Source organism: Andrographis paniculata, unplaced genomic scaffold (genome assembly GCF_009805555.1).
Source record: "Andrographis paniculata isolate CXL003 unplaced genomic scaffold, ASM980555v1 Contig65END, whole genome shotgun sequence".
Taxonomy (NCBI): domain Eukaryota; kingdom Viridiplantae; phylum Streptophyta; class Magnoliopsida; order Lamiales; family Acanthaceae; genus Andrographis; species Andrographis paniculata.
The window spans coordinates 2,650,784-2,669,611 of NW_026137601.1; the positions used below are offsets into that span (position 1 = coordinate 2,650,784).

General features: G+C 35.0%; 1 protein-coding gene across 7 annotated transcripts; it reads left to right on the top strand.

Annotated features, from left to right (window-relative positions):
• Window positions 1–10,170: 10,170 nt before the first annotated feature.
• On the top strand, window positions 10,171–18,622 carry LOC127262182 (RHOMBOID-like protein 13). Of its 7 annotated transcripts, none has more exons than XM_051290745.1 (6): window positions 10,171–11,442; window positions 12,082–12,896; window positions 13,552–13,635; window positions 13,713–13,860; window positions 17,205–17,285; window positions 18,280–18,622. In XM_051290745.1, exons 1-2 carry the CDS (start codon window positions 10,633–10,635, stop codon window positions 12,148–12,150), a joined length of 879 nt encoding a protein of 292 aa, XP_051146702.1. In that variant the 5' UTR covers window positions 10,171–10,632; the 3' UTR covers window positions 12,151–12,896; window positions 13,552–13,635; window positions 13,713–13,860; window positions 17,205–17,285; window positions 18,280–18,622. The 7 variants fall into 7 exon arrangements, with proteins under 7 accessions (XP_051146702.1, XP_051146703.1, XP_051146701.1 ...); XM_051290746.1 differs by having other exon boundaries at window positions 13,713–13,807; XM_051290744.1 differs by lacking the exon at window positions 18,280–18,622 and having other exon boundaries at window positions 12,082–12,166; window positions 12,290–12,896; window positions 13,713–13,807; window positions 17,205–17,436.
• Window positions 18,623–18,828: the final 206 nt, after the last annotated feature.

Sequence of the window (18,828 nt, forward strand, 5' to 3'; positions counted from 1 at the left end):
TATTTATGTATTTATTAAATATATATTAATTTATAGGTATTTATTTGTATATTTATATTTAAATATATTATAGTATTAAAATTTTATTTTTATTTATCTTACTTATTTTATATGTTTATATCTTGAAACATATATACATGGAGAAGTTATACGGATGACTACCTGCTTTTACTAAATTATCTTTAATATTCAGTGTATCTTTACATCAGTCGTATGTACCGGTAATATTGTGGGCAAGTATGACTAAATTTGTTAATAAACCCCCACGTTGTTTATTATATTGAATATATTGGGTGTTCTTGAGATTTGTGTTTTTTCAATTCTATTTGCTATTTTGTAGTGATTTATTTGTACAAAATATATTGATATTGATATCATTTTGTAGATCGTAACGTTTTCTCTAACCCAATAACTTAGTTACAATATTCTAATGCTATGATATATAAAGAAATGCATTTGAAACTTGTTACGCACAATAATAATAATAATAATAATAATAAGGTATCCAGAGTCAGTCGGTGGGTTCTCAGTCGGTTGGTTCTCAATCAGATAAGCAAGTCAGATAGTCCGCGGTCGGGCAAGCAGGTCGGATTATCCGCAGTCGGATAAATGGGTCGGTTGATACAAAGGTTGGCTGCTATGGGGGTCGGTCGAAAAAGGAAGTCGGGCGAAGAAAGGTCTGTTGATAGGTCAGACGATTGAAGAGACCAAATAGTGGTCGTTTGATGGGGCGACCAGTGAGTCTTTTGATCTGGCGACCAATTATGTATCTAGATTGGTCGGTTGGTCGGTCGTTGGGTTATGCGGTTGGCGAGGCGGTTAAAGACATGTGTCAATGAAAGAGGCAGTTCTGAGTTCTGTAACTGGTGGGAACGGTTGGTGAAACAGTGCGACGGTTCTGAACGTTTTCTTCAAAGAATATTTAAGGATTTGGATCATCATTTGGCAAGGCATCTTCAATCAACTTCAACAAAGCAAAGTCAGATTTGGGGATCACCACTTTAAATTTCAGTCTTTTATTTTCCAGTTTATTTTCTGTACCATACAGTGTTTAGAGATTCCTAATCTCAAGCACTAATTAATCAAGTTTAAGGATATTTTCTATATCTTTGAATTTTACTTTATTTTTGTTGAAAAATTACATCAACAAATTGGCGACCATGGTGGGAGCAAGACAAAATTGCTCATTCCAATTCCGGCGATAATTTCATACGTCTTAGATCCGGCCGTATCATCGGAAGGGTCCATATGGCAGGTTCACAACCTCAATCATCTTCGGCACCAGTGGGAGAATCCGTTCCACCACCTATTGTGCCAAATGCTGGGGAAATCCCACAACCACCAACTGATTGGAGGTCTTATGTTCAACAAATGAACAACCAGCAAACTTTGGTTATGCAAAACATGTTGCGTGAGCAACATAATTTAATGCAGATCATGTTGGATCAGGCGCTGTCCAAAGTCACAATACATTCAAATACGCCTCCAGCATTGTCACATTCTCGTTTTCAGGCGACTTTTCCAGGATCGGTGTTTGCAGAACCATCATATGTTGATAATACATTTCCAAGTGCCACAACTGTCAACCGAACAGATAGGGGGAAGACTCCTCTAATGTTCCCTAATAATGTTCCTTTGGGACCAATGGTTGAAAATGTGCAGCCGAATATCGTAAGGGAAGAAAGGTTGGGGGGACAGACTCATAATCCCATCCCAGCCGAACCAGCCTTCTCCAGAGAAGAAAGATTGGGAGGTCAGACTCACGATCACATTCCAGTGTTCGACCATATTCCACCCAGAGTAGATCCGGAGGATATTGCTCAAGTTCTGTGGGTGCATTTCGGAATGAATCCGCAAACGGTGAACAGGCCGGTTTACCAGAGGCCATTTCCAGAAAGGATCATTAACGATCATCCTCTCCCGAGAAATTATAGGCCACCAGACTTCTATTCTTTTTCGGGAGAAGACAGAGCCTCTACCATTGAGCATGTGGGTCGCTTCACGGCTCAATTGGGAGAAGTAGGCAACAATCCGTTTCACAAGTTACAATTGTTTGGGTTGTCGCTCACAAGAACAGCTTTTTCTTGGTATGCCAGTCTGCCGCCTGGACAGTTGCAAACTTGGGAAGATTTAGAGGCAGATTTTCATGCAAGGTTCTTTAATCCTCTGCCGACAGTCTCACTGACAGACCTTCTGGAGATCACGCAGATGCCGGAAGAGACCGGCTACCAATTCATAGAGAGGATGCGATTGATGAAGGGACGATGTCCTACGATGATCAATGAAAGCGAAATGACCAATTTGGTGGTCAGGAACATGCATACCAGACTTCGCGAGGCCCTGACAGCCCACGACTTTCAAGATCTGGCCAGTTTAGCATCCACGGCAAGAAGGTTAGAATCTTTTTTTACAGAAAATAATCATGACTTCCGTCAGGGGGAGATGCTGAAGAGATGGTAGTGCAAAATCGACCGACGCGCAGGCAACCGCCAGACTGCAATAAATGGAGGTCGGGTCCAACGTAGCATTGAAAGATGAAGGTCGGATCCGAGGTTGATGTGGCCTCGGATGACGGCCTACTAACTCCTAAACATCACTGGAAGTGACGCTTAGGAGCCTTGAGGAGGAGGCATGTTGTTACGCACAAAAATAATAATAATAATAATAATAATAATAATAATAATAATAATAATAAGGTATCCAGAGTCAGTCGGTGGGTTCTCAGTCGGTTGGTTCTCAATCAGATAAGCAAGTCAGATAGTCCGCGGTCGGGCAAGCAGGTCGGATTATCCGCAGTCGGATAAATGGGTCGGTTGATACAAAGGTTGGCTGCTATGGGGGTCGGTCGAAAAAGGAAGTCGGGCGAAGAAAGGTCTGTTGATAGGTCAGACGATTGAAGAGACCAAATAGTGGTCGTTTGATGGGGCGACCAGTGAGTCTTTTGATCTGGCGACCAATTATGTATCTAGATTGGTCGGTTGGTCGGTCGTTGGGTTATGCGGTTGGCGAGGCGGTTAAAGACATGTGTCAATGAAAGAGGCAGTTCTGAGTTCTGTAACTGGTGGGAACGGTTGTGAAACAGTGCGACGGTTCTGAACGTTTTCTTCAAAGAATATTTAAGAATTTGGATCATCATTTGGCAAGGCATCTTCAATCAACTTCAACAAAGCAAAGTCAGATTTGGGGATCACCACTTTAAATTTCAGTCTTTTATTTTCCAGTTTATTTTCTGTACTGTATTTAGAGATTCCTAATCTCAGGCACTAATTAATCAAGTTTAAGGATATTTTCTATATCTTTGAATTTTACTTTATTTTTGTTGAAAAATTACATCAACAAACTAATGCAGAGATTTTTCAATTTGTTGGGCATATAAAACAAAAAAAATTAGTCCGATTGGACGATTGATCTTACAAAAATATAAGACATCCGAAATTGATAACCGACCAATTCCCTCCACCAATTCATTTTTATTTCAAAATACCTATATTTATATTCTTTATTTATTTAAATTTATATATTCATATAATGAAATTTTAATTAAATATTTTAAATATATCAATATATATCATTTTGTAGACAATTATTTTTTTAATAATATAAAAAAATAAATTAAAAAAATGTATAATATAATATAATTTGAAATTTATTTATTAATATGTTTCAAATTTTAATAAAATTTTAAAAATTATTATATTATATGAATATGAATATATAAATTTAAATAAATAAATAATATGAATATAAATATTTTGAAATAAAAAGAAAATGACTGACCCAATTGGTGGGATGGAAAAAAAAAAGAGAAAAATAAAAAAATTAATTATATAAATAAATTTTTATAACTGTAACCAATTTTAAAAACTTTAATTTTTTTATAAATGAAACGAGGAGAACGTCCAGTCGGTTGCGATTGAAAGAGGAAAGAAAGTAACTGAATTGATCGGATGAGAACGGAGAATGATTGGGTGAATTGGTCGGATGAGAATAAGAGGCTGAATTGGTCGGATGAAAAAGAGAGATTAAATTAATCGGATGAGAATGAGAGACTGAATTAGGCCGATGAAATAGAGAGACTGAATTGACCGGTTAATTTATTTTTCGTGTTTAAAAATATTTTTTTTTATTATACTTTTTCTTTAGTTATTTTTTTATTTTATTTTTTTGTGTATTATTAAATGAATGAATTGGCGGATATACCCATTAAACCACTTCCTTTTTTTTTTATTTATCCAACCGACTGTACTTTATTCTCCTTTCATTGTACGACCAATTTGGACTGCATTTTCATCCCAATCCCAACCGCCGCTTTCTCATCTTTATTATTCATTTTTTTTTCCTCTCATTTATAATTCAAATATGAATTCTTTCTATATATTTGTTGATTGATTTTTTTAACAAATAAAAAGTAAAATTCGAAAATAGAAATTATCTTTGAATTTGATAAAATAAATACCTGAAATTAAGAATTTGTAGACACAGTACGATACATAAACAAACTAGAAAAATAAATACTACAGACTGAAAAAGTAAATGGTGATCCCAAAAGAAATTCAGTGACTTTGATGTTGATTGAAGATGATTAAAGATGTTTTTGCCGAACTTCATCTTTAAATATTCCCTAAAGAAACGTTTTGGAACCGTCGTTTGTTCGATTACAGCAACTGCTGTCAACCGCCCACTAAATCCTCCTCCATTGACACATGTCTTTAACCGTCTCGCCAACCGCTCCTGCCAATTACAAGGCTTAACTGGCTCGACCGACTGACCAATCCAGATACTAACTGATCGCTACACCAAAAGACTCATTGGTCGCCCAATCAAACGACCAATTAACAAACCTTTCTTTGCCCGACTAATTAACAGACCTTTCCTCTTTGTCTGACCTCCGTGTCTGCTGTCTCATCTTTCTTCGCCCGACCTTCATTTTGACCGACCTCCGTATCGGCCGCCTCATCCTTCTTCGCCTGACTTCATCTTTTGACCGACCTCCGTATCGGTCGTCTCATCTTTCTTCGCCCGACCTTATTTTGTCCGACCTCCGTGTCGTCCCTTATCTTTCTTCGCCCGTCTTCCTTTTGTCCGACCTCCGTGTCTGCCGTCTCATCCTTCTTCGCCCGACTTCCTCTTTTGACCGACCTCTGTATCAGCCGTCTCATACTTCTTTCGCCGGACCTTATCTTGTTCGACCTCCTTTAAGACCCTGCTACCATTATCATTATTATTATTATTATTATTTGTACGTAACAACTTGCCTCCTCCCGCCCGACTCCTTAGCGTTACTTCTCGTGACGTTTAAGAGTTTGCAGGCCATCATCCGAGCCATGTCAGCCTCAGATCCGATCTCCATCATCCGAGGCTACGTTAGCCTCTTATCCGACCTCCATTTATCGCAGACTGGTGGTGGCCTGCGCGGTGGTCGATCTCGCACTACCATTTTGTTCTTTAACTTCACTTTGAATGAGCCATCCTTTCTGTCCCACTTCTCAGCCACCCTTTCTTCAGCATCTTCCCCTTGTTCGTCGCATGGTGCATACATCTCTGTATCGACACTGGTCATTTGATGAAAGTTGTGATCATTTTCTCTAAAAAGGGATTCTAACCTCCCCGCCTTGGATGCTAAACTGGCGAGATCTTGAACGTCGTGGGCCGTTAAAGCCTCCCGCAGTCGTGTATGCATATTCCTAACCACCAAATTGGTCATCTTGCTCTCCTCAATGACTGTCGGGCAACCTCCCTTCATTAGATGTATCCGCTCTATAAACTGATAGGCGGTCTCCTCCAGCATTTGCCTGATCTCCAGAAGGTCTGTGAGTGAGATTGTCGGAAAAGGATTAAAGAACCTTGCATGAAAGGCCGCTTCTAAGCCCTCCCAACTTTACAACTGCCCCGGTGAAAGATTGGCAAACCAAGAAAAGGTTGTTCTTGTGAGAGATAGTCCAAACAATTGCAATTTGTGAAATGGATTATTGCCCACTTCCCCCAATTGAGCCGTGAAACGCCTCACATGTTCAATGGTTGAGGCTCCATCTTCCCCCGAGAAAGAATGAAAATCTGGTGGCCTGTAATTTCTTGGAAGAGGATGCTCATTGATGATTCTTTCTGGAAATGTCCTCTGATATGCCGCCCTGTTCACCGTTTGAGGATTCATTCCAAAATGTATTCGCAGAACTTGAACGATGTCTTCCGGATCTACTATGGGTGGAATAGGGTCGAAAACAGGAATGAGATTATGAGTCTGTCCCCCCAACATCTCTTCTCTGGGGACAGTTGGCTCGGCTGGGATGGGATTATAAGCCTGTCCCCCCAACCTCTCTTCCCTTATGATATTCGGCTGAGTATTATCAACTCTTGGTCCCAAAGGAACATTATATCAGAAAGTTAGAGGAGTCTTCCCCCTATCTGTTCGGTTGAAAGTTGTGGCGCTTGGAAATGTACTATCAATGTATGATGGCCCTGCAAACGTTGATCCTGGAAAAATTACCTGAAAGCGAAAATTGACAAGGCTGGAGGCATGTTTAAATGTAGTGTAACTTTGGAGAACGCCTGATGCAACATGTTCTGCATTAGATTTTGTTGCTTACGCAACATGTTTTGCAGAGCCAAAGTTTGTTGATTGTTCAAATGTTGAACATAAGACACCCAATCAGCGGGTGCTTGGCGGACTTCCCCTGCATTTGGCATGGCAAGTGGTGAAATGGTTTCTCCCGCCGGTGTTGAAGAGACTTGGGGTTGTGAACCCGCCATGTGGATCCTTCCGATGTTTCTCTCTTGACGTAGGATCAGCAATCTTGCCTTTCTGTGGTCGCCAATTTGTTGATTAATTTTTTTAACAAATAAAAAGTAAAATCCGAAAATAGAAATTATCTTCAAAATTGATAAAATAAATGCCTGAGATTAAGAATCTCTAGACACCATACGATATATAAGCAAACTAGAAAAATAAATACTACATACTGAAAAAGTAAATGGTGATCTCCAAAAGAAATTCACTGACTTTGATGTCGATTGAAGATGATTGAAGATGTTTTTTCCAGTTGCGAACTCTATCTTTAAATATTCCCTAAAGAAACATTTTGGAACCGTTGTTTGTTCAATTACAGCAACCGCCGTCAACCGTCCACTAAATCCTCCTCCATTGACACTTGTCTTTAACCGTCTAGCCAACCGCTCCTGCCAATTACAGGGCTTAACTGGCTTGACCGACCGACCAATCCAGATACTAACTGGTCGCTAGACCAAAAGACTCATTGGTCGCCCAATCAAGCGACCAATTAACAGACCTTTCTTCGCCCGACTAATTAACAGACCTTTCCTCTTTGTCCGACCTCCGTGTCTGCTGTCTCATCTTTCTTCGCCCGACCTTCATTTTGACTGACCTCCGTATCGGCCGTCTCATCCTTCTTCGCCCGACTTCCTCTTTTGGCCGACCTCCGTATCGGCAGTCTCATCTTTCTTCGCCCGACCTTATTTTGTCCGATCTCCATGTCGTCCCTCATCTTTCTTCGCCCGTCTTCCTTTTGTCTGACCTCTGTGTCTGCCGTCTCATCCTTCTTCGTCCGACTTCCTCTTTTGACCGACTTTCGTATCACCCGTCTCATCCTTCTTCGTTCGACCTTATCTTGTCCGACCTCCTTTAAGACCCTGCTACTATTATTATTATTATTATTATTATTATTATTATTATTATTATTATTATTATTTGTACGTAACAATATTTATATATTTTCAAAAATTATGAACACTGGTTAAATTATAAGGGAATGATTGAAGACAACCGTCCATGGGAAAGTCGATTAGTGATAACTTTTGATTTTGACATATTTTATAATTTATTTTTATTAAATTAATTAATTATTTATATCGAGTTTTGGTATAATTTATATTAATTTAATTCAATAACTGTATTTATTGTATTTTGTGTCTAAAATATTAATTTATTAATTTTTAAATATATTTTACAATTATTGTGCTTTATAAATTAAATTAATTGATGTGTTTCTTAATTTATATTTTTATGCATTATTTATATTTTATTTAAAATTTAATTTTAGCTAAATTAAATGTTATTCGGTATATGTATCATTTGTTAGAGAATAATTTTTTAATAAAATATAAAAAAAATTATCCAAAAAAAAATATATATATTTTTAAATTGGTTGGTTGCAAAGATATAAAAGAAATATATTTATATAATTGATTATATTTATTTCTCTCATCTTTTTATGTCAACCGACAGGACGGTTCTTAGAAAAAAAATTATCCAAAGAAAAATAATTTTTTTTAAAAAAATTGGTTGGTTGCACAGATATAAAAAAAATATATTTGTATAATTGATTATATTTCTTTTTCTCATTTTTCTTTGGCAACCGACTGGACGGTTTTTCTCTTTCTCATCTGACCAATTCAGCATATATATCATTTGTAGAGAATAATTTTTTAATAAAATAGAAAAAAAAATTCTTAAAAAATTGGTTGGTTGCAAAAAAAATATATATTTATATAATTGATTATATTTTTTCTTTCTTCTTTCTATGTCAATCTAGGTTCTCCTCATTTTCATCCGACCAATTCAGTATATATATCATTTTAAATGGTAACCGACTAATTCTGTCAACCACTTCGTTTTTGTTTCAATATATATATATTTATATTTCAAAAAATATATATTTATATTCTTTATTTATTTAAATTTATATTTTCATATTCATATTGTTGAGTAAGAAAAAATCAATGTGCAGGGTTTTCGAGATGAGGGCCGATACAGAAGTCGGACAAAAGGAAGTCGGGTGAAGAAAGATGAGACGACCGATACGGAGGTCGGACAAAAGGAAGTCGGGAGAAAAAAGATGAGACGGCCGATACGGAGGTCGGTTAAAAAGAGGTCGGGCGAAGAAAGATGAGACGACCGATAGAGAAGTCGGACAAAAGGAAGTGGGGGAAGAAGGATGAGACGGCCGATACGAAAATCGGTCAAAAGGAGGTCGGGCGAAGAAAGATGAGATGGCAGACACGAAGGTCGGACAAAAGGAAGTCGGGGAAAAAAAGATGAGACGGCCGATACGGAGGTCGGTTAAAAGGAAGTCGGGCGAAGAAAGATGAGATGTCAGACACGGAGGTCGGACAAGTGGAAGGCGGACAAGAGGAGACGTAGCAGGTGTGCCGGTCGGACGAAAAACAGTTCTAAGACGGTTGAAAGAAGTTACAACCGGCGAGCGGATCGATTAGGTTAGGGTTTGGATTTGGGGAAAACAGTGTCGATTATATTTTCACATTTGATTTTGGATTTGGGGAAAATAGTGTCGGTTATTATGGTTTATATATATATACATATATATAGAAAAAACAATGTTTCAAATGCCAAAGATAACAACATGCCTAAGGCATTAACACCAACAGAGCAATATTAAGTCCAAGTAATATGAACATTAAGTGTCCCAAAAAAACCAAGTAAAAGGGTAAAACTTGCTACCTGAAATGGAAAGTCGGGAGACCATTTGCATTTGGTTGAATGAGATTTTTTATCGACGAAAGGATATCTGTCGAGAGAAGTGTCCGCCCAATCGAAAGAGAAACCACCGGAAACGCTAAGGCATCCGCGACATTGTTCCATTCCCTATATAGATATCTGCCAAATCGCATGTCTAAATCCAAAACCCTAAATTCTATATCCTAAACCCCGTCAGAAGGACAGTTTTCTGGCGATGCGATTTTGGACAAATTTTAATCGAGGATATTTCCGGCGCCTCCGAAAGCGATACGATGGTGGTGCGAGTAACCATGTTGAGGGTTTTTTAGGCTGCTGAAGATAATGGCTGTAGTGCAGTGTCCGAATAATTTTGCCTTGTAAAAAATATTTAAAATAGATTTGAGAAATACAAAGTGATTTATAATATATACAGCATAAGAAAGAAATAAAATTAAATTTTTTTGTATGAATAAACTTCATTTGGGCTTTTTTAATTTGGTTGAATTAATAAGACAAATAAAAGATTATAATAGAAATTTTATATGAATTTTAATTTTTTCCTTTAATTTCAAACTCTATTTGAATTATGTTTTTCTGCAAAAAAGACATTCTACTATTATATTATTTTAATATTAAATTTAAACAAAACTTAATATATATATATATATATATATATAGAGATAAACCATAATAACCGACACTGTTTTTCCCAAATCCAAAATCAAATGCGAAAATATAACCTAATTGAACACCCAATACATTAGGATGTGAATTCTTCCTCCAATTTGACCTACAAAGTAGGGAAAAAGATGTGTCTTCTGAATCTATCTGTAAGTCCTTTCTGGTAGCATCGAATTATTTTCCCTACTATTTATTAAATCGGAGCATCATCGTGGTTGATTGCTGGATATATATATATATATATTGAATCGGAGTGCTATTCGTGTTGGATTTGCTTGATTTCTTATGGAATCGGAGTGTCTCTGATGGGTTATATAGAATATTGAGTTTGAATGCGAGTTGATTTTGTTAAATCCTGGAGTAGTTTTTTGTTGATCGATCTTTATAGTCATTTCGTCGAACACCTGTCGTCCGGGCATGTAAATTAGATGCTGTAGGGTTGCGCTTTTGTCAGGTATAATTGTGTCTGGTTCTTCAGTTCGATGGGGAAGCCCTTATTTTATGAAGTTTTGGAAAAACCAGCCACCAGCTGTGTTATTGCTATCTGTAGTTTGATTTGGTTCTATATTCAGAAGAAGGGGATAGGGTATTCACATGTCGGATTGAGCTACGAGACTGCTCTGGATGGTCACCACTGGAGGATAATCACTTCGGCGTTTTCGCATATTAGCATCCTTCATCTTGTTTTCAACATGAGTGCACTGTGGAGTCTTGGGGTTATTGAGCAGTTAGGATCTATAGGGCTTGGTGTTGAATATTATCTCCATTACACTCTAGTGTTGGTCATTCTGTCCGGGTTGCTAGTCCTGGGGATGTATCACTTTCTTATCCAAAAGTTCAAAATAGACTACTTTCGGAGAGTGACTGCCGTTGGGTACTCATGTGTAGTGTTTGGATGGATGACGATATTATCTATGAAACAACCCTCATCTAAGCTGGAGCTTTTTGGGTTTCTGTCTCTTCCCATCAGTTTTGCACCGTTTGAATCCCTTATATTTACATCTATAATCGTGCCACAGGCAAGTTTTCTAGGTCATTTATCAGGAATTCTTGTCGGGTATGCTATAGCATGGGGGTTGATACATGGGATGAATAATTACTGGGCTATTTCTATGTTGGGCTGGATTGTTCTTGTGTTTATATTTAGTTTGAAGAAGTCTGGTGCATATAATTTTGATTTCCTTGAAGTTGAATCGGTGACGGATCCTTCATTACCTTCTGTTCGCTTCATGGCTCCGGGAAATGGCAGAACCTTGCAGATGAGTACGTTGCCTGAAGTTGGTTCCAATGTGGTATGACTCCTGGAATGATTTGCTCTGTAATAATCATTAATCATTTATACTGAACTTGCATAGAATGTTTTTTTTGAATCTATATTGTTTGCTCCAAAGGGCAGGGGACTCCGTTGGATGTAAGTACTCACATTTGTACCAAGCTTTCTGGTTCCTATTAAGAGAAAGTGGATTTGGCATTCATAGTTTAACTCTCGTGTGCCTTCCAGATTACTAATCTGTTGATTTTAATCATGCTCATTTTCTATTTTCTGGTTGGATTGTGTAGTTACTCTATCCTTCCGGAGAAAGGGCGACTGATTTTGTGTTGGTTATATAAACTGTTTGCCTTCCATGAGATACCAAATGCAATTAAGTTCAGGGCCGATTTTGTGATGGGTGTGATTTCAGTTTATTTTTGGTGGAATGTTATTTTATTTCTGAACCCTTTATTTTTATTTTTTTGTTTTGTTTAAACAGTGTGGTTTTAATTATGTGATGATCAGGATTTTACCAATGTTTATGTGCCTTGGTTGCGATTTGTTATGATCTGTTCGCTTTTCAACGGATGTTATTTGACATGAGATTTTGATAAGCTTCATCTGACATTATGAAGTGTGGTTTCTTGTGTTGGCTCCATTTGTGGGGTTGTTGATACAGGTCTTTTGTGAGCACACCGATGAGTATATGTACAAATTGATTGGGATCGAGAGATGCCTTTACCCATAAACTTGACGAAAATGAGGTTATGAGTGGTTATAACCTGTTTGGTTCAAAAATATTTATTTAGGGGGGATTTACCCTATGATCAAGAATCCACTGAGAATTTTTACACCATGAAGAAGAGGCATGTTTGTTTGTATTGTAGGGCTGCTGGCATCATTTAGCGCTCAAGAATCAAGATCACACATCCATTTTTATTTTTTTTTGTCTATGTTAATAAACTTCATTCAGGCTTGCTGATGGCTCAAACTTCAATTCAGTAAAAAGTATTCTCAGAAAATCAAAACTCCAAGTAAACAAACTTTTATTTTATACTATTAGATTTCTGCAAAAAAAAAAATTATAGAAACCTAATGAATATAGAATTTTTTAAAAAATTATTATTTGATATAATAATTATGACATAAAGAAAATATATTCAATGTAATAATTTTAAAAAATATGGGTTTGTTTTTTTTTTTTTAATACTCCAAAACTTCAAATTTCTATATAAAAATACCCATCACAAACCAAATTTTCGTGGACCCATCAAAAGAAACAACCCAATCAAATCATTTGCATAAAAAATGCCTGTGTATATATATATATATAATCGTGAATTTTGTACTATTTATATTAGTGAAGCGCTAGTCTCCTCCTCCTATCCGCTCGCATCGTTGGCTTTCTGTTCAGTTTTGCTCTTTGAGACGGTGAAAACCATGGCGGCGATGGCACCGGCAACGCTATTACATCGATTATTTCACCAGCCTCAGGTACCAATTAATTCAACCTTTGTTCTTGACTCCTTCCAATTGTTGTCGTTGATGAACTCGCTCTGGGAAACGTGTCTTGCATTCCGCATTTCCATCACCACCAATATTTGAAAATGATTATATAATGTGAGACGCTATATAATTTTTGCAATTGCCGAGTCTGGAAACATAAACTAGAAATATATGTGGAGAAAAGTGCATCAGAATTTTCGTTTTGTTTTTGCGAGAAAACTATTTAGATTTTAGATAGGAGCATTAAAGTTATATGTTGTATTATTTTGGAGTGGCTTAGAGAAAATCTTGCTAATTCTCACATTGTCTATCTGCTTTGATGATTATTTATTTATTTATGAAGATTTGCGGGTTTATGTCATCGACCTAAGCTGCTGCTTAACTCGTTATGAATTTACTAATTTCCTCTTTGAATCCAGATAGATGTGGTTTGTGTGAAGTATTAGAAATTGCTTCTAGTGTATGATGTTCGTATCCATACTCTTAAGTTAATCACTATTTAAGTGGAATGGAAGTTATTTCTCAAGACAAGAGCTTTGCATATGCAATTCATCACGTTTGTATGATCTCACTTTTTATCAGCAACTTTCATGGACCTTTTAATGCCCTTGCAATGCTGTTACAATACCAATTGTGCACCTAGTGAATATCAGGTCATTAGCTCACTGTGGCCCCTCAAAGGCAGGAACGAGACTTGTACTCAAGCCAATATCTGCTGTTGGTTCAGGTAATGTAGTTTACCTGTGATTCTATGATCCCCTTCGTGGTCATTTTTTCAAAGTATAACTCAATTTGCAAATACAGGTCTAGAGGCATCGATTAGAGATCCGGTAAAGAACGCAATAAGCATTAAAAATGTGGAGATTGTCGTGGAGTCCAAAGATGATGATAAGATGCAAGTTAGATTCTCTTGACCAATCTTCTGTTCTCAGTTGTTGTACATTCCAGCCTGGTAGCATTCACTCCATGATTTTATCAAATAATTGGTATTTTTGAACTTTTAACTTTTTTAATAATTGAGAGTTTGCATTTGAATAGTAAAAGATTTGAATTGGAACAGTTGTATGACCTGATATAAATAGTTGTTAGATATGATATTTTGAATGTAAAATAGATTTTTAATATAATATAAAAAATAAAAAATAGGCGTTTGATTTGATGTTTTTAGAGGAAAAAATTGGATGAATAGTGAATTTGCAGTAAAATCCCCCAAACAAACACACCCCAAGTAGTCTTCGTAACCTAGCTCCACAATGATATTTGCTAATTGAGTCAAATCAGCATAATCGAAACGAAAATACCCTTAAACTTTTATATAATTACAAATATAACATTATACATACAATTAATTTATATATAAAATACAAATAGCAGAAATGTCAAAACTATCTTACCGTATTTTCACTGACCAATAAAATATATTTACTTTTTAATATACTACAAAACCCCAAACAATCTTTAGACTAATTAGATGGATGGAGTAGTTGTGAGTAAAATATATATACACTATGATTTTGTGTTTTTTCATATTTATATATTCTAGAATTTTAATAATATGTTAATATGCTCTTAATGTTTTTTCTTCGTTCCTTTATTTTCTTAGGGTCTGTTTCTTTTGGTTTGAGTTTGATATAAAATAATATTTGATAAAATATTTTGTGAGAATAAAAATATTTTTTTTTTCGAAAAATACATAGTTTAAATAGTAGAAAATTGAAGTTTGATTAGTTTTAAATAAGATAGGACTCGTTTAAAATTTTTTTAGATTGGATAAGTAATATTAACATCCATATAGAATTATAAATTTAAATGAGTACACACATCGACTATATTTTGATAATTTTTATTATAATATAATAAATAGATAAAAATATAATTTTCTTTATCTGTTTTCTAATTAATTTTGCAATTTGATTGGTTCTAATATTATATATGTGTTATCTTTTCTTTTGATTAGGTGTGCAATTTATTTTATTATTACAAAATTTATTATTATTATCATCATTTTATTATATTTTATAAGATGTGTGTACATATATATATAAAATATTGGGGGTGTAGATGTCGAAGAGTTTTATATTTGTTAGAGTTAATAATGAATATTGAAAAATCGAAGAGTTTTTACATTTATTACAATTAATCATGAGTATTGGAAAATCGAAGAGTTTTTGAAATTTTATACTCTCTCCGTCCAATTTCTATTATCCTAAAGTATATTTGCACGGTTTTTAGGTGATTGTCTTTTTGTTATGAATTGACAAATTTGCCCTTAATTATATGGTAGAGATTAAAAGTAATAAATGAATGAAGGATAAAAATATAAAATTTGTGTTTAAAAAAGAAAATAAGACAATAGTTGTTAGACGTCTCAAATAGCAAAGTAAGACATTAGTTTGTAGACGGAGGGAGTATCTATTTTAACATGTATAAATATATGTGTATGAAGAGAAAAGGTAAAGTTTGGTTGAAGATGACCGCGTAGAATGTGGAAGAAAAGTAGGAGTAGGGGAAAGAATCGATAATGAAGAAAGAAGTTGGTAATATTAATAAATATTATTATTTCTATATTCGTAGAAATTGTTTGAACAAAGTACCCTCAAATATATTCAGTGTCCGCCAATCCATTTTTTTTTTCTTTTTGTCACATTAGGTTTGAATATTTCTTTAAGCAAATGCAAAATAGTACTGATTTTTTTTTCTTCAAATATAAGTACTATTTGATTATGTGAAAAAATCAAGATAGGTAAAAGATATATATAATACACCAAAAATATGTTTTGTCTAAATAATATATTAAAAATCAATATAATAAATAGAATTTTCATATGATTTTCATCGAGAGTAAGGTAACTAAACAAGATATTCTATGATAATAAGTCATTTATACTCCCATCATTCCTAAAATATTATAGGCGAACCATGTGTGGCATGTGAATCTAGAGGTGTCGGGATTTGAACTCATGACCTCATGATCACAAGTTCACTCTCCACACCACCAGGTCATCCCTTACAGAGCAATCTTTTTTATCTTGTTCATGGTGATGTTTGGGGTCCCTAAAAGGTTGTTTCTTGGGAGAGTTTCAAGTACTTTCTAACTCTTGTTGATGATTTTTTCAAGAGTTGTCTGGGTTTTCTTATTAGAACAAAAATCTAAAGTGTTTGTGTGTTTAAAAAGGTTTTTTGGTCTTGTAAAAAACCAGTTTGGAAAAAAATGTCAAGGTGTTTAGAAATGACAATGGAACTGAGTTCATTAATTCCTCCATTAAGTACCCTCTTGAAAAATCTTTGTAAAATGTCCAAAAAATTAGGTGATAGTGTATTTTGTCTAGCTACCAACTTAGACAAACATGCTGAGCCAAAAAATGTTAGGGAGGCAATGCTAAATGCTGATTGGAAACATGCAATAGACCTTGAAATGAAAGCTTTAATAAATAATAATACTTGGGTTCTTTGCGACTTGTTAAATGATAGAAAGCCAATGGATTGTAAATGGGTCTTTAAAGTGAAATTATAAGGTTGATAGTAGTGTAGAAAGGTACAAAGCTCGTCTCGTTGCCGAATGATTTAATTAGAGAAAGGGTTTTGATTTCCATAAAACTTTTTTCTCTTGTTATCAATATGGTAACTGTTTGATGTGTTATTTATCTTACTGTTCATAAATGGTGGAATGTTTTTCAACTTGATGTAAATAATGCTCTCCTACATGGGAACTTATGTGAAACAATCCACATGATACCTCCCGAGGGGTATTCTAAAATGTTTGAAAATAAAATGTGTCTTTTAAAAAAGTCTTTTTATGGTTTGAAACAAGCACCTAGGCAATGGAACGAGAAACCTAGGGCTTTTATGCTTGCATTTGGTTTTACTCAATCTTTGCATGATTATTCTCTTTTTACTAAAGTGAAAATTGGTTTAACTTGATTGTCTTAGTTTATGTTGTTGATATACTTCTTACTGGAAATAATATTGAAGAAATAGCTTTTTTTAAAAAAAAGATATGCATGATAAATTTAAAATAAAATATTTGGGGCCGACACAGTACTTTTTAGAGATTGAAGTGGTTAATGCGAGCCTAATGTTGTTCTTACTCAAAGAAATGTACTTTTGAATTATTGAATGAATTTGGGCTCTTTGGATATAAACCAGCCTTTATTCCTCTTGAATAAGGGCTGAAATTTATTAGTGAAGTTACTGGTGATGATCCTTTAATTACACATTCTGTGGCATATCAACAGTTTATTGAAAAGTTTATTTACCTTACAATGACTAAGCCATATATTACTTTTCCATGTTCAGGTTCTTAGTCATTCTATGTGAAAACCAAAAGAATCACACATCTGCTACATTAAAGGTACCTAAAAGAGTCACCAGAACAAGGTTTGTTATTTTCGAACTTTGGGAACTTGCATATTAAGGCATTTTGTAATTCTTATTAGGCCTCATATCCTATTTCAAGAAAGTATATGACAGGTTTTTGTATGTTTTTTGGTGGCTCACTGGTGTCATTTAAAAAAAAAAAAAAAACAAACTATTGTGTCAAGGTCATTAGCAGAGGCTCAGTATAGAACAATGGCACAAACATATGCTAAAATAATGTGGATAATTGGTATTTTTAAAGATTTGCATGTTGAAAGTGTGATTCCTATTTACTTGTTTTGTGATAGTATAATTGCACTTCAAATTGTTGCTAATCTTGCTTTTCATGAAAGAACGAAACATATTGAAGTTAATTGCCATGTTGTTAGATATTGTGTTTCTAAGGGAATTATTTGTACTAGATATACTTCATTTAATAATCAATGTACAGATCTTCTTACTAAAGCCTTGAAAATAAAATCTATTTTATGACTGTGCAGTTTAACAATCTTTGTGGTGTTTTTTATGTCAATGATGAGGACCCTTCATCTAAGGGGGTCTTGAAATAAATACTCATCCAATGGGTATTTGGGCTGAGCTTTTTTCTTTCTTCTTGATGATCTTCCTTTGGGTGTTAAAATCACCCTTTAGGGTTATTTATCTTTAAGGAAAAGAAATCATTAGATTTTTATGTTGTTACTCTCTTCTCTGCCTCTATGGCTGAGTTTCTCCCAAAGTTTTGTTGAATATAGTCCCACATTAGTAAATATGTGGGAACTCCTTTGGTTTATGAGAGTGAAGGATTCCTTCACCTATTACTAATTGGTTTTAAATTGGAAGCATCGATCCCTTCTTGATATGGTGTCAAAGCCATGGTGCACGTATTGGATATTGATCCTGTATGAATTTTCTATATTATCATCTTGAGGAGAGAATGTTGAATATTGGTAAACATGTGGGAACTCCTTGGGTTTATAAAGGTAAATGGTCTCCACCTATTACCAATTGATTTTAGGTTGGAAGCTCGATCCCATTTCTGTAGTTGTTGAGCTTTGGTGGTAAAGGTCGGTGGTGGTGCAATATTCTTGGAGAAGCAGTGCATATCAATTGGCTATGGGATTGAGTTATTGTCTGTGGTTGTATCGATTCCCTTGAGATTGTTTTTTGCCTATTGAATCTTTTATTAGTTTTTTATAACTTGTGTTGTCTTTAGTCTTTACAACACAAAACTGTTGTTGTTGGTTAATAGATCGATAGGCCTTGTATGGTCACTGGCATTGACATTGTATTCGCCTTATTGCACTTACTGCAAAATTTAATAATATGTCCGTTGGGTGTAGGTTTTCCTCGCCCAAATAGCTGTGAGTGTTTTATTTCTGTGTATTACACTATTGTTTACAATAATAAAATTAATGTTGATAAACAATAAAAAAGAAAAACTTTCCAATATATGTATACAAACAAGAGTAAATTCTACAACACTCCTTCGTTAGTGAAAATGTACAAAACACTCTGTGTTTTATTTATTGCGTGAAATTTTTCTGTGTTAATGTAAAATCTGCAC